General features: G+C 34.5%; 1 protein-coding gene across 4 annotated transcripts in view; it reads right to left on the bottom strand.

Moving 5' to 3' along the window:
- Nucleotides 1–21,882, bottom strand: part of EFR3A (EFR3 homolog A) — a 114,654-nt gene that overhangs the window by 55,824 nt on the left and 36,948 nt on the right. For all 4 annotated transcript variants that reach the window (XM_055287265.2, XM_055287263.2, XM_063642993.1 and 1 more), the window contains exons 2-7: nt 17,951–18,027; nt 13,646–13,773; nt 11,874–12,024; nt 8,364–8,485; nt 4,542–4,691; nt 2,879–3,016 (exon numbers count right to left, since the gene is read on the bottom strand). In XM_055287265.2, the coding sequence (XP_055143240.1) occupies nt 2,879–3,016; nt 4,542–4,691; nt 8,364–8,485; nt 11,874–12,024; nt 13,646–13,773; nt 17,951–18,027 (766 nt within the window). The remainder of the gene's footprint in view (nt 1–2,878; nt 3,017–4,541; nt 4,692–8,363; nt 8,486–11,873; nt 12,025–13,645; nt 13,774–17,950; nt 18,028–21,882) is intronic.

The following is a 21,882-nucleotide window of genomic DNA, read 5'->3' as shown; positions in this document are numbered from 1 at the left end:
TCATTCAAAACTCTTCAAAGGTGAAAAAATTGGAGCTCAGAGAGGTTGAATGAGTTTTTCAGGTTCATACAACTAATAAACAGCACATCCTGATATGACCTATATTAACATCTGTGCTGCTTCTTATAACTTTCATTTCCTTGAAAGTAATAATTATTTTTTGGGTCATTAAAAATGGAAATGGTACAAAAAAAAAAGACCTGAAATCCCTCTTGAATCATCACAGTTATTAAGGTCCACTATGTGTTACATGCTATGCTCTAGGCTCTATGCATTCGAAGAAGCATTTGAACTTGCCTACCTCTTCTAAAGAAGCCTGAATGAAGAGTAGAAGGCAGAAATGAAACCCACTAATTAGAATAAAGTGGACAGAAGCAGTGATAGAAACACATTCAGAGAATTTATAGAACAAAATGCAGAAAACAAATGCACAGTTAACCTGAATCTGATAAACTGGGTAGTTTGTCTTATAATTGAGGCAAATTCTTCCATCTTCACTCTCAGAAGATATAAAATAAATTTTTAATGCTAATATGACCTGTATTATCATAATCTTATGGATTCTTAGCCAATAGTCAAGTTAAATATCGTCCAATACAATATTTATCTGCTAAGAGGCAGAAAAAGAAACTTTATTTACCGCTTCAAGCATGCTACCAATTACTTATAGTTCGCATATGTACTTGTCAAGAATTTTATTACAGTAACCTGCTAACATATTGGCCGTGGCTCAAATTTGTCCTATATAGCCCTATCTGATTAACTTTCTCAAAGGGAAATTCTAGCCACTTTATACTTTTGAGCTAAGGTCTCCACTAATTATCTATAAACTTAAATATAAAATTTTAAGATCTCCACAGTATAGCCTAAACGTTTTCCCTCTTATCTCACTGTAACCCCTAAACTATATCCAGCACTCCAGCCAACAATATCAGTGTCTTGTGCTGTTGATTAAAAATACGATATTCAAAATTTCTTTTAAATCATCTATTTTCTTTACTCAATCAAATAATAATTGAAATTAAAAACCTACTTCAATGTCAAACAAAAGCATTCTTTACAAATAAAATACAATTTCCAGAGCAGTTTTTGATAACTACATTCATCTGCATTAAAAGATACTGGCCCTGGCAGGCTGCTGTGGCTCACGCCTGTAATCCCAGCACTATGGGAGGCCAAGGCAGGCAGATCACCTGAGGTTGGGAGTTCGAGACCAGCCTGAACAACATGGCGAAACCCCATCTCTACTAAAAATACAAAATTAGCCAGGCATGGTGATGCGTGCCTATAATCCGAGCTACTTCGGGAGGCTGAGGCAGGAAAATCGCTGGAACCCAGGAGGCGGAGGTTGTGGTGAGCCAAGATCATGCCATTGCACTCCAGCCTAGGCAATAAGAGCAAACTCTGTCTCAAAAAAAAAAAAAAAAAAAAAGACACTGGCCCTAAATTCTCAAATTAGACATGAATTATTTGTTTTGGACTGCTAGAGCACTTTTTGTCCTTTTCTCATAATCCATATATTATTTTATAAATATTATACATGTCAATCACCCATCAAATTTGTTATTCATGCATATATTCCCAAAATATCTGGCACCTCACTTGTAGAGGTCATTTAATATTTAATTAACTAAATGGGTAAATGGGTAATGTGTAATCACATATTTACTTAAGATTAATTTAATTAATTAATATATGATCAGAAATTTTAAGTTCTATGTAGAAAAGAATATAACTCAGTTCAAGTTATTCAACTCAAGTACAACTTATTTGGTAAATTCTTTCTTCCAAGCTAGCTCTCTAGATTTTTAAGGCCTTATAGATTAGTTCTAAGAGTATTAAGATAAAAAATGGAATTCTGACGTTGTCAGCATGTCTAGATATTAAAAAAATAAATTTGCTCTTAGTATATTTGGTGTAATTCTGTAATTTTTAGTAGCATTTCCATAACCTTACAGAGCCTTTAAACAGTAGATCTCAATATTTTGGAGGTGGGAGGAAACACAGATCCCTTCAAAAATCTACTGATTCTCTAATTTTTAATACAATTTTGTGATTTATAGATTCTTGTAACTAAGACTCAACTTTGAACCCTAGGCTAAGAACATCCATCTGTCCTAAATAAAGAATTCTGGATGTTACATTTAGAATATCGTACATATTCTACAAAGCCACTATTGTAGTCAGAAGGAGAAAAGGACAAGGTGAATTTTAACAAAAGACAGACTAGCAAAAATGTCTAGAAATTACATACAATATTATATAGTAGATCTGTCATCTGGTGATTGAGTTAGAAACACAAAGGCTTGACAAGGCTTGAGAGACCATATCTATGTGGAGAAACTCAAAGCTCATTAATGTATTTTGCCTGGAGGAGAGCATGAAAGTACCAACGAGATATTTAATATTCTTGCTCTGATTAATCACTATGTAAAAGATGAATTCACTCAGAGATGTGAATGTGATCTAAGGCAGCCCAGCCACAGCAAAAAGACAGCCAATAAATAGAAGCCAGGGACCAGGAAAAACTGACCATGAAAGTTGGTAGAACAAGATACATCATACTTAGACACTGTTTAAACATTTCACTGCACATATGCATTTCAAGGTCTGTAAGCAGATATTCAAGTTAAACAATGCACATGATATTAAACACATTATTACACGTCATACTTAAAGGGAAAAAGCTAATTAAGTAATTGAACCACTGTTCAAACATATCATGCATGACTCAGTCCTGTACTACTTCCACAATGTTACACTGATTCCATTAATAACTCACTCATGCAAGTAAAAAAGTAGTTGTCCTCTGTAAATAAGTTAACACAGAATTAATACAGCAAAGTCACAAATAACCAGGAAAACACCAACTACTTACGCAAAAACTGGTCTAACAGCATTATTCATATTCCCAAAAGTTGCTCGACCCAGCAGTTCTCTGAGACAGTTTTCAGCCAGAACAGCAGGATTCTCTTCTTTGTCAGTTGCAGAAGGAGAAGAAGGAGGGCCTATGCGACTAAAAAAGAATGAGAAATAAAGAAAAACACAAGAATTTTAATATTAGTTCTAATAAACAGAATATACTTTACTTTTTAGAAATGTTAAACTGGCATTTTCTTTTTATCCTCCAGTAAATATAAAGCTTAATTCTAATTTCATGAATTTAACACCACCAAAATGAATCATACGCTCTTTCAAATTGAAGAAATAAACTTGGCTGTGCAAATTGTTTCTAGCTAACAGAATGTCTTTTATATATAACTAAAATACTCAGCAGCTTGCTATTCACTTTCATTCAACTTTTCTGTATTTATAGCAAAATCTTAGTAGGAACACAGGGCCCAGAGACCATCTTTAGGTATCCTTAATTTAACTGTGAATGGGCAAAAATAAAGTGAAAAACTATGACCTAGCCTGTAAATAAAAAATAAAATTTAAAAGCTAATTAGAATATCTGTATACATAGCTGTCTTCAGCAGATAATATTCTGTTCATATCCTGAAACATTATTTTAGGCTAATGAATTTAAGAATAATAAGTCTAAAAATGTATATGTGGCACGGGGATATCATGAAAAAATGTAATTTCTTAAGAACTGACAACCAATCAGCTCTGTTTCTTGTATATTACTTATGCTAATCCTGGACGTCAAGAGCCATAATTATGGAAAATGGGTTCCCAACTAGCTAGTGATCCTTTAAATAGTAAATATTTTAGATAAGGAAACTTTCACCTCAGCTACAGTGCCAAGAATAGGAAAAATACAGATAGTGCTAAAATACAACAAGTTTCACACTTTAGGAAAGGTTCCCAAAGCTGGAGACAGTCACATCTAAGGAATCAAGCATGAATCCTTTCTGTAATTACTGTAAATTAACATGAACGTGTGTTACCATAGAGTTATCAATTACATCTCATTTCTAGACTACTTTTATGTTGCTATTACACATATAATCACTAAAATCATAAAATTTAAATTTAGAACTGTAAGTGAATGTTGTAGAGGAAAAAGAAAAAACAAGCATATATCCCAAAACAATATTCAATTCCAAAATATCTAAGGACAAATCAAATATGAACAGTGTCTAACCATTTGTTGAAAAAATAAAATACAGTGTGGGTAGCTATTATTACCATTATTATTATTATTTTGGTTAGTTCTAACACCCTGCACAAAAGTATGCTGGATCTTTTAGATTAACAAAAGTAGAGCTATAATTTCTGTTTCTCACATTTGCAACTTTAAGTAGTATTCATTAAAACAGCAATTTGGATATTCAATAATTAGTGGCAAATAAACTGTAAACTTACTCTAAAGAAAATAAAGGCTTAAGTGTATGAATAATAATCTGTAGTCTACTAAGCCTAATACGATCACTACAGACTAAAAATTTTTTTAGAAAGGTACATATTTTTAAACTCACTTAACTTTATGAGACTACTGTTTACAGAGTACTAAAGATAAAACATTCTTATCTAGCAAACACACATACATATATATAAAAGTAATACAGTCTCAACACTAATATGTTTTTAAATACCTGTCAACTTCTTCTATCTTTTGCATGTTAAACAGGAGGGATGGAACAATCTTATCCATATGCTGAGGTTCCCAAATGGTGGCCCGAAGTTCATCGTTAACTGTTTTGCGAACCACACCTTGAATACCTCTAATGCCAGCAATTCGTATCCTATAAAAAAAAGAGGAAGAAAATGAGCCATAAAAAAATTATTTAAACAAGTCTGTTTGCCTAGCTAAGAGAACGGATATCAATACTGTTATCTTATTAATAAAATATCTTAAAATAGCACACAAGTCTAAGAAAGTAAATTTCAAAAATTTAAGAGACAGAGATACGCCCCAAAAAGGCTTACTTTAAATATCATGTTCTTAAAATCAGCATTTAAAAAGTTAAAAGGACAATAAGATACAGAAATACCTATTTTTCAATTTTAAAAAATCAACAGCATAGGTTTTCTTAAAATGATAATGATACTCCATTTCTTACCTAGAAGTCTCAAGAGCTGAGTGAAAACATGATTTCACTGTTCTGAACACCCTTCATGCTTCTTCAGACTTCTCTCACTGTTCCTCCCTAACAGCCCTTCAACTCCCTTTGACCACCTAGATAGAAGACTAAGCTGGTTCTTTTAAAAGGTATTACAAATAAGAACTATCGAAATGGAGCACAGATAACCTCAGCAATATATATACAAATGTGTCTATAAACACATATACATTATCATATAATAATCTGATAATGTGACTTAAAATGTATCAATATAGTAGTGACAGAATGCTGCCTTATCCTCCCATCCCAGATCACAGCACCAAACCTCCTCAAGCTCCTCCTTACACTTCTTTAAAAAAGCAAAAGAAAATAAAAATCTATAGGTTCAAGAATGAGAAGAAAAGTGACTAGAAAACAGTTTCTAAAAACTGCAAAAGAACAAAGTCTCAAGCAGAGCTAACTTGGTGGCCCAATTAGTCTCAAAACATTTTCCTTCTGGTCAAATATGATGGCTATTTACTTTCTTTCTTTCTACTATTTAAAATACTCACCAATTTGTTGTTTATTCAGTTTACCTAGCATTGTCTTCTAAAAACTGTAAACGGGTTTAAACAATAGAAGATATGGGGAGGGAGGTGACATTGCTTTGCATCCCTATGGCAAAATAATGCAGGCATTCAGGAGTAGCAGATGGAGAATGGGAGGTGGCAGTAATATGCTACTGAACAGCTGAGAAAAATGAATTGGAAGACATAAAGGCAACTTTTGCCTATTTCAAAGTCGTGTCTATACATGCTGCTTTTTAAAACATAAAGAAGTCTTGAGAGATTCTCGTGCAGCTATCACAGTGGGCAAGCCTACATTCCTACAAAAGGTGCCTGCTTTACATACCTCCTGCTACACCTTGGGTGATGAGAAGGCCAAGCACAAGGTGGCATGGAGCACATTAACAAACAAGATGATGTGAGACTGCAGCCTAAATGGTGCAGCAGCAGATAGTGGTGCCCTTGTTCAAGGTTAAAGGGCAGTGTTGGTGGTAACTACCAATAGCTACTATAGCTACACAGCTTCATCCAATCCAGATCTAAAATCTAGACTAATCAGCACATTCTAGCCATGACCCCCCAAAACGAATTCTACAGTTTCCCCATCAGTAAAATAGAACAACTGTCACATCTACAGCATAGAAATGTTGAAGAATTTAAATGAGCTAATTCACGTAAAGTGGTTAAACAATAATTGGTACACAGTAAGCACTCAGTGTTAGCTGTTCCTGTTTGTTGCTAACCATGATGAGGACGATGACAATGATGGTGGTGGTGGTGGTAATTTCTACCACAGCTGAAGTTTCTTCAGAAAATTAGAGTTAAAAGATTGTGATGCATAACTCTACAAGTGGGAGCCAGTTCTTCAAGGAAAATAAGAAAATCCTAACATTTACCAGCCTCATCTCCTACTGTCCATGTCTCCTGGAGTTCTACTTGGTAAGAGCTTGGTAAAAAAATAAAGGGACTGATGATTTATCTAAGTTAGAACTTAAAAGAGAATATAAATATACTTAAAGAAAATCAAAAGGGCTTTTAAGTTAAAGCAGAAATAATCAAACTAAGTATTTTATATTAAATAGCATTTTAATTTACTCATTTGTTTTACAGGAATTCAAATAAAATGTTGGCATTATGGAACTTCAAATATAATATTGGAAAGACCTAGAGTTAGCAAATTGTACTATAAGTCCTTTCATTGGTTTATAGAAAATGTCAGAGTTTCTTTTTGAAAGCAGTAATGAAAAACAGGTAAAAACACATTCAAAAGACAAGATATTTCACTAGGGGATGATAAATACTTAGAAAAACATACTTTTGAAAGAAAGCAAAAATGTTAAAATCTTGAAAAAATTGCCAATTTCTTTAGCTAATCTTTGTATCTTTTTGCCCCATTAAAAACTTATTATCAGCCTCTGAAGAGAGAGAACAGTCTCATAAACATTTAAAAGATATACTTTAGAGAGAGAAAAAAGAATTTTCCTGGTGATGGAGACAAATAGAAAACTAATTATTGTAAGGTAATTATAGTATTTTTTTTTTACCTCTGAGAAGGCTTTACACTTCATAATAAAAGAATAATAGCAGGACTCTAAATAGCCTATACTCTATGGAGCAAAAATCATACCAGCAGCATCACAGACAAAAACAAATCTTAGACCTGAAAATAACTATTTAATCACCTTTAAGCTTTCTTTCTCCAAGTTAAAATAAATTTACACTTGTTTTTGTTTCATGTAAACCAGCACTGTAGCTTGCATACTTTAACTGAAATCTAGTTATATTTCTGTACATTCCTTTATTTTAAAATAAAAGTAAAAATTATAAAGCATGCTATATCTTGATTATCAACTGCTCACAGGAACTCTAAATCCTGGTTGATTTCTTGTTTTTTAGGTGTAAGATAGTAATGCTCAAATTACTTTCTATATTTCCTAAAGTCATTTTGGCTTTAATTCTTAACTTTAAAGTTTCTCATTTCTGTATTTCTCATTCTATCAACCTACAGATTGAGTTCATAAAATATTTGATTCCAGATTTTTAGTAGGATATATCTAGAAGAAATGTTTAAAAATGTCCAAGACAGTTGTCATGACAACCTCAGATGGATAGTGATTCAGTAATATACATTCATTCAATTTATCTACTTATTCACTCAAAAAGTACTAACTGAGAGCCTACTATGGACCAGGCACTATTCAAAGTATTGGCGATACTGCAGTCCTCAAACCAAAGTCCTCACCCTCCTGGAATTTATATTCCATAGAGGAGCAAGAAATAAGGAGATACATGATAAGAAGATAAAGATAACTAGGGGTAGAATGAGATGGGTGACATTTAATAAAGGGTGGCTGGGGAGGGTTCTTGTGATAAGGTGTCATTTGAGCAGAAATCTGAACTAAGTGAGGTAACAAGCCATGTGGGCATCCAGGGAACTGTTCTGTGCACAAAGACCAATGTGTCCAAAGGGCCTGAGGAGAGGTGTGACTAAAGTGTTCAAGAAATGGCAAGGAGATCCACATGGCAGGATTAGAGTGAAAGCAGGAAGAAATGATAGAAGGACAGGATCTGACAGAGTAAGCAGAGCATGAAGAGACATTCTAGGCTACAGTAAAGACTGCATTTTAGTGAGCTGGAAAACCATTCTCATTTTGCTACTTCAGTCCGTAATTATAGCTTCTAACAGCAACGGAAAGCCATATTTCAGCCATATTCTTGTTTCCTCTGGTAATCATTACGTAACATATAAACACAATATTCATCTCTAAATTACTTACTATAGATCATAAAGTAAAATAATACATACTCTGTTCGTATTTCTGGATCACTATGACAGGAATGGCACATGGCACTGAATCGAGACACAAAAAAGTCATAACGTCTGTGATAGGATGGTGTGTCTTCTTCAATATTTGCAAATTTGACAAACTAAAAAACACAAATAATATATCTCACCTTCTTGAAGGTGTGGACCAAATACATTTAATTTCATACATTGTCATATTAACAAGCAATATAAAAATAAATAACAAACAAAATATCAAATATGACATTAATACAGAAGAAACTTTCTTTTCTTGAGATAGGGTCTTGCTCTGTTGCCCAGGCTGCAGTGCAGTGGTGCGATCATAGCTCACTGAGCTTTGAATTCCTAGGCTCAAGTGATCCTCCTGCCTCAGCCTCCCAAGGCGTCAGGGCTACAGGCACACACCACCAAACCTGTCTAATTTTTTTATTTAATTTTATTTTTGTAACAATGGGGGTCTTGCTATGTTGCCCAGGCTGCTCTTGAACTCCTGGCCTCAAATGATCATCCTGCCTTGGTCTCCCAAAGCACCCAGAATACAGGCATGAACCTCTGCACCAACCCAAAAGAAACTTTTTAATAATAAACTTTTAGAAAACAAGAGGAAGAAAAAAGAAGAAACATAATATATGCTTTCCCTAAATCTTAATCCATAATAATGACAGTGTATTTATCATTGTACAAAGAACACAAGCTTTGAACTAAGAAAGGCACAAGACTGAATCCTCCTATTATATACAGCTTTACTTCACTGTATCTTTGGACAAGTTATTTAGCTGTAATTCCTCATCTATAAAATGAAAATAATATTTCTAAGCTTGAAGGGTTGAGAATCATGACATAATTAATATATGTAAAATATCTAGCATATACTGTATTATTTCTTTTAAAAAACATGAACCAATGTTGCATAGTATTAACATGTATTACCATTATGTATTATTTATGACAAAAATTATGTATTATCATTTATTGATATTATTTAATATTTTTCTTTCTTGAATCAGCTATGCTATATTATGCTCCACACTTTTCTATATTTGAAACAGTTTACAACAAAAAAGAGGTAAAAATAAAAAGTATCTAGCACAATTTCTGAAACAAAGGAGAACCGAAATACATTCCATCTATTACTGTCATATTGGGTTGGCATTAGCATGAAGAGGAACATGTCGACAAATTAAACCGTACGAAGACCATTAATAAATTTTAAATTAGTACTGGTCATGTGTGACAACATAAGGCACTCACCACCACTAAGAAAATTAGACCACCAGGAAATACTAGGTAATTAATGTTGCTCAAGATAATATGGCATTTCATTTAATAAAACTCACTCAAATTAAGGTAAGTAACTGGGGAATCTGGTCTTTTGCCCAATTGACTTACTAAAATAATCTAATGGCACTGCTGGGTGAAAGTAAGGAAATTTCTGGAAATGTACACTAAAATTATCCCCCTAGCTAGTAAGCCACTTCCCCAAAATGTTCCTCACCTAATGTAAACAAAACAGGAGAAGCCTAAGTAGCTACCTTGCCTGAAACTAAGCTTGTCACATCATCTAAATACATTTGGAAATACCCAATATATTCCTGTTGAAGTAAGTGATAAAAATCATATTAAGAGTTTTGAATGAGGGTTTATTTAACGCTCTTGCTACCAGTAATAACTAACAGTGCCATGCACTCTTCCAAGAGCATCATATATATCAACTCATGTCACGCAACAATCCTGCGAGACTGGTATTCTCATTCTCCTCATTTCACAGATGAAAAACCGAGGCAAGGAGAGAATAAATAACTTCCTCAAGGTATACAGCTAGAAAGTGATATAGGCGAAGTTCAAACTGGGGTAGACAGACTGTGGAATCCACACTGTCAGCACCTCGTATACTTCCTCTTCCTATACCAGAAAATAAATATCCATAAACAATAGCAGGTAATATATGATTTTTTTTTTTTTATTAAAACTTTGAATGGAAACATACAGTATTCATGTAGGTTGAATGCCTTAAAGCTTCTCAGAGAAGAAGTTGGAACTGAAAGACTGAAGGTGATACAATGAAACTAAAGACAAGGGAAGAAATATTATCACTGTATTTTCTTTTTAAAGTAGGTATGCTTTCCCCAAACTTATCTTAAGGAACAGTGGTTCAAGGCAGAAGAAAATGAATGTGGTGAGCAGAAATAGTTCAGAAGTAGTCTAAAAAAGAATAAACATACAAACCCTTAACTTTTATGGTAAACTTATTTTTAAAAGACCGCCAAGACCATTCAAAGGGAAAGAATAGCCTTTTCGACGGATAGTAATGGCATAGTTAAATATCCACGTGCAAAATGTGGATAAAGCTGAATGCTGAATTCACATCACATACAAAAGCTAATTCAAAATGGATTATTAAATACAAACTTAAACTGTAAAACTCTTAGAAGAAACTATAGGAGTAAACCTTTGTGATCTTGGATTAGGCAATAGTTTCTTAGAGATGAAACTGAAAGCATACCCATCCACCACCCCCCAAACACACATACACACCCACACACACCAACAACAAAAGGAAAAAAAAAGCAACTGGACTTCATCAAAATCAAAACTTTAGTGACTCAAAGCATACCATGAAGAAAGTGAAAAGACAAAACCACAGAAGGAGAAGATGTCTGCAAATCACATATCTGATAAAGTACTCTTATCAAGAATATATAAAGAACTTTTACAACTCAACAATAAAAAGACAATTGAAAAAAGGAGGGAAAGGATTTGAATAGACATTTCTCCAAAGAAAATATACCTAATAGTCAAAGAGCACATGCAGAGTTTTACCATTAATCATTAGGGAAATTAAAATCAAAACCACAATGATACCCCTTCAGACCCTCTAGGATGGTTAAAATAAAAAAAGAGACAATAACAAGTACTTAACAAGTACTGATGAGGATGTGGAGAAACAACACTCATATGTTGGTGGTGGGAATGTAAAATAACACAACCACTTTGGAAAACAATTAAACACAGTTACTACATAACTCAACCACTTTGGAAAACAATTAAACACAGTTACTACATGACTCAGCAATTACACTACTAAGTATATACCCAAGAGAATGAAAAACATACATCCACACAAAAACCTGTACACAAATCTTCATAGCAGCATTATTCATACTAGCCATAAAAATGGAAACAACCTTAATTAATGAAAAGGCATGAAACTCAACAGGAATGTAGGACACAAAGTTAGTGTTGCAACAAAAGACCAAGAGAAAATAAAAATGACAAGTATGCATTCATTTACAGGCAGATATTCTATTATGATTAGTTAATACCACAGATTTCACAAGAAACAGCAGAAAAAGTGAAAGGCAAAGTATTCTAATTATCTTAATTTGTGTTGACTGTTCAAATGCCCTTTTCAGGGAATTTACCTTTACCAGGTAAAGTCATTCTAGGAAGCAATTAATTCTAGATACGCTAATTAAGCATAAATTTAGTAAACAGAATAGTTTTACTCACAGAATTTGTTCCAAGAACTTGAAGCTTTGGTTCCCCCGATTCCAGCAGCTTTGCCACCATATGAAGAAAGCTTTCTACAAATGGCTTAATGCTTTGAGAATGGCAAGCCATGAGAAGTTGGTCCAGTGCCTCCATAGCAATCAAAACATACCTACATGTAGGAGAAAAAGAACGTCAAAGCATTTCTACCTCTCTTAATTCTCCTAAGTGCTTTCCATTGGAAGAAATGAAATAGTCTATTGAAATACACTGAAGAAAGAAATGCAAATTTATTAACTCCTAAGTAAAATCTTAATTCTCACACAGCACTAATATCTTGTAGGTTATAAAATAATCCTTTTATCGAAGCATACAGAAAATATACACTGTATTCCTCCATTTTCTCCTTAACTATCTGAGCTTCTTTAACATTAACTTTGTGTATATTTTTCTTTGTAAATACGGACATTTTCTATTTTCCAGACTTTCAACCATATTTACTTGTATCTGACCCAAAATAATTATTAAAGTAATGTGACAATTTCCAATATCATCTACTTATATGTCTAAATATGAGTAGATAAAACACTATCAGCAACATAATATTATTTTAAAAATCTCATAAATGTTACTTTACAATTCATCAGATTTTACATCTTGTACTTAAAATTCAGACAGATGCCAGAGGCTAGGAAGGGCATATAAGTGTGGGTGCGGGGGCGGGGTGTGGAGGGATGAAGAGACGTTGGTTAATGAATACAAACTTACAAAATTAGATAAAAGAAGTAAGTTCTAATGTTCAACAGCACAGTAGGGTGACTGAAGTTAGCAACAATGTACTGTATATCTCAGAGTAGCTAGAAAAGGACTTGAAATGTTCCCAACACACAAAAATGATAAACTGAGGTGATGGATAGCCCAAATACCCTGACTTGATCTTTACACATTCTGTACATGTAACAAATACTCACAGGTACTCCATAAATATGTAAAATATTATGTATCAATTTTTAAAGGGTAAATCGAAAACAAAATTAAAATTCAGTCCTTAGATACTTTGCCTTCAACAATCAACCATAAAGCTATGTGTGCCATGACTTACTAAAATGTTCTAAGTGGTAACAATGCAAAGGTACAGAAAGCTAATATATCACTTGGAGAATAGAATACTCCAATAAACTTGGATCATAAAATGACAGAATGAAAAAGTATTTATAATCCAAATTGAAAAGTTATTATTGTTTGAGCACAGAGAATATAGTAGGATGGTAGACTTCTATTTATCAGTAGGAGTATAGCTAGCACAGCTCCAAATCAGCATGCTTGAATTTCCTGGGCCTTGATATCTAAGCCTAACACGGTTCTCTCTTAATACTCCTCCAACAGGTAAAACTGAAGCTGTGTGAAAAAAAAAAAAAAATTGGCTGGTTAACAGGATCTTTCTGTTTGTTTTCAACTTAGAGACTGATCTTTAAATTACAGTATTGCACTGATAGACTAAGCGAGTCAATTTCTACTATTTCCCATTAGAAAAGTCTCAAAAATCAATAGACACAAGCTAAAGGTAACTCAGTTAACTAACGCAGTCCACTCACAAAACCTGACCACCAGCAAAGTAATAAAAGCCACGGCATCTATCGGAGTATTACATATTTCTTTGTATAATATTACAATGTTTTATCCTCTACATATAATCTTTGTCTCACTAAATGGCAAAATAATCTATAGAATGATTTGAAAGTCTAGAAAGAATTTTCCAAAGATACTATGTTAGCAGCCATTAGTTTCCTTACCCAGAACGATGTCTGACAACATCCCTGCTCAACCTTTCTGCCAGGTAAGAACCAATTCGATCCAGTTTCTCTGGAGCAGATACTGCATAAAATGTCAATTTCTCCATATCAGCTTTCACAAGGCCATCCTAAAAATAATAACAAAATAAATAGATTATCTATATTTTCATGCTTATATTTTTAAGTGTTGTCTGCTTTATAATTTCCCTTTTTGGATTGGAGATTAAACGATATTTATGTAGAACCCTTCTGTACATAACCTCCTTAGTGATAATATTCAACATGATGGATACATAGAACTTTCAAAAAATTTTTTACAATGCCCTATTTATGCAAAGCACAAACAGTAAATTAGACTCTAACATCTTCCTTTATAGAGACATAGCTCAATTATCTGTAGTATATAGGGAATGGGATATAGATGTAAAAAGATTTCAAACAAAATTTGTTTCATTTAAAAAATGTCAAATGTTATTAAACCTGTTTTACTCATTTACTTATACAATAGTCAACATATGGCTTTTTTAATGATTCAGAAGTCAGTGATATTATTATAAGTTTTTGTTGTAATTAATAAATGAGAAAGTATTCAGAGCTGTAGAATCTATACTTATTCAACATATTTAAAAAGCAACAACAGGTCCCTGATATGGAATTAAAAAACGGTCATTTGTCTCTGCCTTTTAAAAGATGATGTGCAACTGGTGCATAAGTTCTCCCCAATTACCACGTAAGTTTCTTGGCCATATATAACCCAAGTAAGTGTTGCTTAGGAACACTGGAATAGGTGAGAAGGGAGAAAGGGAAACTATGTTAGACGGTGAATCTACAACAAAAATTGTGTAGATGTGTGTTTTCACCTTCAACTGGTCCCTCAATGTTCTTTGGCTATTTTGCTGTTTCCCTAGTTGAGTCACTCCCTCATATTTTGTACCTACTTCGTTTTCCTCAGACTTGCTACTTTGGTGCCTCTCTCCTCTCTCAGACAGCAAATGAGCTCTTCTCTTTCCCGGAGAAGGTGGAGGCCATCAGATTAGTATTTACTGGCAAAACATCCCTGCTTTCTCAGTGCCTGCTAGGCCAGTAGATCTTAACTAGGGGTAACTGAGCCCCTCCGGGCAATGTCTAAAGGCATTATGGGTTGTCATAGATGGGTGAAGGTGGGTACTGGGATCTAGTAGGTAGAGGCCAGGGATGTTTCTAAATATCTCACAATGCACAAAATAGCCCCCAAAAGTAAGTAATCACCTGGACCAAGATGTCAGCTGAACCTAAGTTAAGAAACCCTGCCCTAGGCAAAGTGAAGCAATCTAGTTTTCCTGTCTAGGAGGAATTGGTTTGCCTCTGCTCTAGCTGTCTTCCACACACAGTTCCATGATCTGGCTCCATCAGTTAGCCTCTCTTATTCCTGGTTCTTTGACCTCTCCCCCTGTATCAGTTCCTCCACATCATCATTTAAATATAATTGTGTCTCTCCTATATTTTTAATCTCTTACTAATTTTATTAAGGAATAATCTATATATGAATAACTGCATTGACTTACGGTATATAATTGGAAATGACAGTTGTATACATCTGTGAAGACACTGCTAAAAATAAGATACAGGTTGAGGATACCTCATCCAAAATGCTTGCGATCAGAAGTGTTTCAACTTTGGCTATTTTTTCAGATTTTGAAATATTTGCAGATACTTAACTACTTAGATATCCCTAATCCAAAAATTCAAAATCCAAAATGCTCCAGTGAGCATTTCCTTTGAGTATCATGTCAGTGCTCAAAAAATTTTGGATTTCGGAGCATTTCAGATTTCAGGTTTTTGGATTAGGGATGTTCAACATGTACAGAACATTTTCATCATTTACAAAAGATTCCCCATGTCCTTTGCAGGCCATCTCTCCCTCTTCAGGCAACCACTGCTCTGCTTTTTATCACTATGAATCAGCATGCGTCTGACATAAATAGAATCATACAGTTTACAAACCGTATCTTTTGTGCAAGACTTCTTTCACTCAACTCATCTCTTTGCCCAGGAACCCTTCTCCAGTTCACCTGGATAATTCCTACTCATCCTTTAGGTCTTAGCTTCCTCCAAAAATGTGTTGCACTCTCCCAGCAGCCCCTGCTCCAAGTTTGGGTGAGATGTTCCAACTATATGTTCTTTTAGCTCATGGTACTTATCTCCACTATTTTATTTTATCAGATTATCTTTTCATTCATTAAACAAATATTGAGTGCCAACTATGTGCCAGGCACAATAATAGACATTAGGAAAGCAATAGTGAGTAAAGAGCTGCATTAACTCATTTAGTCCTCATGAGAACCTTACGAGATTGGTACTATTTATTACTTCCATTACATGATGAGAAAACAAGGGACTTGCCCAAGATCATCTGGCTACTAATTTTAAGAAACTGTTTATCTGTCCCCCTTACTAGATTTCTCTTTCAAGGCAGGGACTATGACATGTTTGCTTCTGCATTTGGGTACCTACTATCTGACCCATTATGGATGTATCACAAGATCTGTTTGTTTTAATAAATTAAAAATATGAAATATGGCAAATTGAGTAATGTTTGTCACATGTATTCAAGGTTCATGTAGATCTTTTCCTTTTTTAAAATCTTATTTTAAAGATTGCTATTTAAACAAATCTTATATAAATCCTTGGCAAAAATAAGGATTCTTTCTCTAATTTACCTGTGGTCATTTCAATGATCAAGTGTCCAAAGCTCCCTCACTGCCTACGAGTTAAAGTGACTAAAGTAGAGGCCTTGCTTGTCATTCACGATCCTCTAAAACCTGGCCTCCACCTTACCTTCAGTAACCATATGTCCCAGACTTCTCAGGAAAATAATTATTTGTATATTCAGTCTACTAACTGATAACATCTGAAATTTCAAATGAGAAATCATGGTCAACATGATTACCACCCTTACACTCTACAATTAGGTTATATAAACCTTCGCTTGAAGTCTGATGGATAACTTGCTCTAGGCTTCAAATATATGCCTTGCTTTCCCATGTCTTTTCTCTTTCCCCTCACTTGCAATAAAGAGACTAATCTTGTCTACCTCTCCAGATGGTATACATCCTTCAAAGCTCAGCAAATCTCATTTCCTCTGTGAATGCTTCCCGGAGGTTCCCAACCCATAGTGATACCTCCCTGCTTTAGAGGCAAAAACCTTCCACCTGATTTACTTAGCATTTTACTTACTGATTTATGCATTGTAATTTCATATTCAGTATGTTTCTGCTTTATGTCAGTTACTGGATGGAAAGGTCCTTCAAGGCAGTACCGTATCTTAGGGTTTTTAATATGCCAGATATCCTGGATAATTTGTGGCATATTAATATTTAATTGATATGTGGCCAATAATATTTAATTGATTAACCTCCTCTACATAACTGAATGTTTAAACAGATTTGGTTAAAAAGAAGATATACCAACATTAAGTTAATGTTAAGATAACCAAAAGTTTTATACAATTTGTTACATTTTCAAATAAAGCAAATTTTGGAAGTCAAAAGCCATGTAACTTTTTTTTTGTTCATATTCATTTAACATGAGACTACAGAAGTCTTAGAAAAGTTGAGGCAATGTGAAACAAAATCACCCCAACCAGTTGCTTTGAAACCAGTAATCTTCACAAATAAAATAATTGTTATAAAAAAATTAAATAGTATTTAAGTAAAAAGAAAAACTCTGCCTGAAACAATCTTTCTTTACCTCTCAGTTCTCTTCTAAAAACTGTGTGGTCAATCCCTATTTATTCTTTGGATCTTAGCTTAGATTTTATTTCCTCCAGGCTTTCTTCTCCTCAACCCAAATTGGGTACCACTCCTATCTACTCCAGGAACAGCCCATACTTCATTTGTCTAGGACAACATTTCTTTTTACAACAAATTGTAATTACCAGTTTACTTACATATGTGCATAATGAGAGCAAAAAACCTTCTCTCTGTTCACAGTGGTACCGTGAGCACTTAGTTTAAATAATATGGCACTGGTTCATAAATTAATGAACATAAATTAATGAGACAGTGTTACTTAGACACTATATAAACTATAAAAGAACATCAACTGTCCATTTTTCCAGATTTGTGCCTAATCTACTAAAAGGATCTGAAAACTAGACAAGCATGCATGGGTCATTTAAGAGTTAAAAAAAGTATAAAAAAGTAGTATAAATGATGAGATGTAAGGGTAAAAGTAGAGAAATGAAATTAGGGAAACCTTAGGGAGGTCAGCGGGGGGCAGAATGGGTCAGCAAAGAGAAGGATCAGTAGATGTAGATCAAATTACTTTTGGATCTTCAGGGAATATGTTGTCCACCAGGCGTTTGTAGCGAGGACGCAAAGCGGAACAGCAGCAGCATACTCCTGTTTAAAAAAGAAAACAAGAAATATAGAGATTATTAATATTGTAAACTGACCTGGAAATTAAAGTTTCTGAATATTAATAGGCTATATAAAATACAAAGTTCAAACTGTCACAAATAAAGACATACAAATGTAATCAATGACTAAGAAAAGACAAAGTTAAATCTTATCCTTACTCCAAAGACACGCAGCTTCTAAGAATTTTTACGTAACATGCATACACATCCTGCCACATTCATCTGACAAAGTGAAAACATCATCCGTGCCCCCTTTACCTCCTTTCTGATGTCATCTCCCCACAACTCCGGCATACGCCCACCCACCTGTCGCAATCCACTCTACTCCAGCCACAGTGGTCTCCCGGCTAATTCTAACCAGCTAGGCCCCCTCCTTTGGATCTTAGCTCTCACTGTTCCCTCTGCCTGAGGCACGCCCAAGTATCTACTAACAGCTCTAATAACTCTGTCACCTTCTTCAATTCTTCATCTATGCCTCTCTGACCACCCTTACTCTGCTCTACCTTCTTTTTCCCATGGCACTTATCACCTAACACATTAAATAAACTTTCTATTGTGTTTACTGGTCCTCATCTGTGCCCCCTCACCAGGACAAACTCAGATGAAGGCAGGGATTATTGTTTTGCTCACTGATGAATCCCAAACAACTGAAATAATCTAAAAATACTTCAGATCAACATTAATACTGACACTGAAATAAATTAAAATCAAATATGTATTAAGCACACAAGCACTGAGCCAGGTCCTGTATTGCAATGATGAAAGAAGCTTATAACCTGAAAAGAAGATTAAGTGAATATTTAGTGAACACTAATGCAAAGCCAAATATAGTAAATTCAAGTTGTTAGCATGGCACAGACTGGCCATACGTCTAAAAAACAAGTCCTAATACTTCAAGTTTACTATAAGAATGGGAAACTTTGTTATTTTCAATAAGAAAGATTCTTAATAAGCTATTAAGTTTCACTTACATTAATATTTCTGATGCTATACACTATACACTGCTTTTAGTTTAAAAGAGCTTGAAATATAAATGTAACCTTGGAATGCAAACAATGTCCAGTTCCCACTTTTGGGAAGCTTAGGTTTACCAGGAGAGACAGATAAGCAAATGGTGAAGTGTCTAGTGGACAGCCATGGGTTTAAAGAACATGGGCTTTGGAATAGACAGATCGGAAGTTAATCAGTCTCCCTGCGTCCAGCTGGGCTGGGTGGGTTACTTTGTCTTACTACACTCAAGTTTCCCCATCAGTAAAAATAGATGTAATAATGCCTTCTTCATAATAATGAGAATTAAATAAAATTGTATATAAAGCTCTTATTAAGCAAGCACTCAATAAAATGGTAGCTATTATTAGTAATGCAGTAAGAGGAGTATTACAATCAGGGTAAGCAGATGATGATCAAGGGCCCTTAAGATAGGATTTCCAATAGCATAAAAATCTTTGTTGTAAGCTCATAATTTAAAAATCACAATAAATTTTATATATGGTTCACAACCATAACTATATCAGTAGCAGGAGAGACAATTACCATTTTCTGAAGATGACGTGTGCAGCACTGTACTAAGGATGTTACAACATTATTCACTCACTCCTATAGCAACTCTCTGAGGGTTATGATCATCTCCATTGGATAAATGAGGAGACCAGCTTAGAGAGGCCAATTTTGTCCAGGAACACCCCAGCTGGGGAGGATCTGAAGAACTGCAATTCCAACCCAGACGTGGTAACTTCAAAGAGTAACTGCCATACGAAACTCAAGCACCAGCAAATTTCTAAATTACTTTAAATATTTTAACCTTCTATAAATCATGACCAATGAACATAATTGCAGAAATGTGTGTGCCTAACAGATGAGGGATGCAGTGCCATATAGGGAAATAAATGATCACAGTGAGTTTCTCAGAAGGCCCAACACAAAACAAAAACACCTTTTTGACCACTTACTAAAAATAAAAAACTACCCACCATAAAGAAGGCATATAGGTTAAAATTTTTCATTTACAATTTCAGGTTTTTATAAAATTATATCAAAGACAATGTAAGGTTGAAATAACTGGCAATAATAATCACAAAAGAAATTACTAGACGTTTAAATAAATAAGAATACTTATAAATATCACAAGAACAAGTAAAATAAAATCATTGGACCTACTCAAGTATAGAAATGTAGGTGACTCCCTTGTTGAAGTAAATTCATAAGGCTTTTCGAGTTCAGCCGCAGGTACCTGAACATAGTCCTTCATGTTGTATCAGACTATTTTCTAGTAGATCTTTCTGGCTCTAGATCCTTTTACCTACTGTTCAGGAAGTGCCTAGTTCACTTTACTTCTAATTAATTAGCAGAGGGCACAGAAGTACTGTAACTTATCTAATTTGTCATTGACATCAAATATAAAGCTATCAAGAACTTGATAATATCCATATCAAGTTCTGCTAGCAAAGCCAACTAGCTTAAATAAGATACTATTAAAGTACTTATATTGCTGGCTTAATAAAGGTAGGTTTTTCATACAGGTTAAATAAGAAAGCAAGCCTACTTATACCCCCTTTTCTTAAGGCATTCCTTTAGTTCCTCCTCATCCTAGCTTCTGATCCCTTCCAACAAACTCACTTGGGTCCCAAAACTAATATATTTTTGACCTCTTCCCAACTTCCTCTTTCCCAAAAGAAAAAAACAAAAAAGGGGGGGATAAGCATATCACAGAAAGTCTCTAACAACTGGCAAGTCTAAGCAATATAAATTCTTCCTTTAAATTTAATTCTATATTGCAGTTCTTTTCCCCAATTGTATGTCCAGTGTCTTTGCAGTGTTTGTCACCTAGGAAATATTCAATAAATACTACTATCAGAGTAAAAATAAATTAATTCCAGCACATAAAAGAGAAAACTATCCACTATTCTCCTCCTACAGCATGTGGAATTCAGAACTCTGATTATGATACACTAGAAGAATATGAAATAGGAAGGCTCAAGTGGGATAACTTTGGGAAAATAGAATTTAGACACAGTGGATAAATTATAACCAAAAAAGTGCCAGGCTGAATATTATAGTAGTGTACACATAGGCTCAGGAGTAATCTATTCAATACAGCTCTCTGAGCCTTAGTCAGTGAACAGGAAAATCCTACTACCTACTTCTCACAGTTAAGGGTATTAAATTAATAATACATAAAAAGTGCCTGGAGTGTAGAAGCCACCTAAACACACTTAGTAAGCTTTTTTTTAATGAGTAAATTTTACATACTCCTGAAGTAACATTTCTTTAAAGACATCTGTGATATTGTGAAATATATATTTGGTCTTCCCATTTCCTAACAAATAGCTTCTGATAGCCTTAGGTTCTCCAAAGTGCCAAGTGTCATTGTGTATACTAATGAGTTGACTGATGGTTGGGGGCTCAAGGATAGCTTCTGGTGTGGGTTAGTTACAGTAAAGACCAAGGCATGACCAGAGGATGGGGACTTTCAGCCACAACCCCTAACTTCTAAGGATGTGAGAGGCGCTGATAGTTAAGTTGGTTACGGGTGGCCAATGATTTAATTAATTGCACCTTTATAGTGAAGCCTCTATAAAAAAAGACCCAAAAAGACTGGGTGTGGGTGGGCTTCCAAGTGGCTGGATACATGGAAGTTCCCGGAGGGTGACTTACCTGGAGCAAATATATATAGAAGCTCCTCACTCCTTCTCCCATACTTGGACCTATGCATCTTTTCCATCTGTCTGTTCATCTGTCTCCTTCCTAATAGCCTTTATAATAAACTGGTAAATGTAAGTAAAGTATTTCCCTAAGTTCTGTGAGCCACCCTAGAAAATTAGCTGAGCCCAAGAAGGGA

This window comes from Symphalangus syndactylus, chromosome 7 (assembly GCF_028878055.3).
Source record: "Symphalangus syndactylus isolate Jambi chromosome 7, NHGRI_mSymSyn1-v2.1_pri, whole genome shotgun sequence".
Lineage (NCBI taxonomy): Eukaryota > Metazoa > Chordata > Mammalia > Primates > Hylobatidae > Symphalangus > Symphalangus syndactylus.
This window is presented reverse-complemented; position numbering and strand designations above follow the sequence as displayed.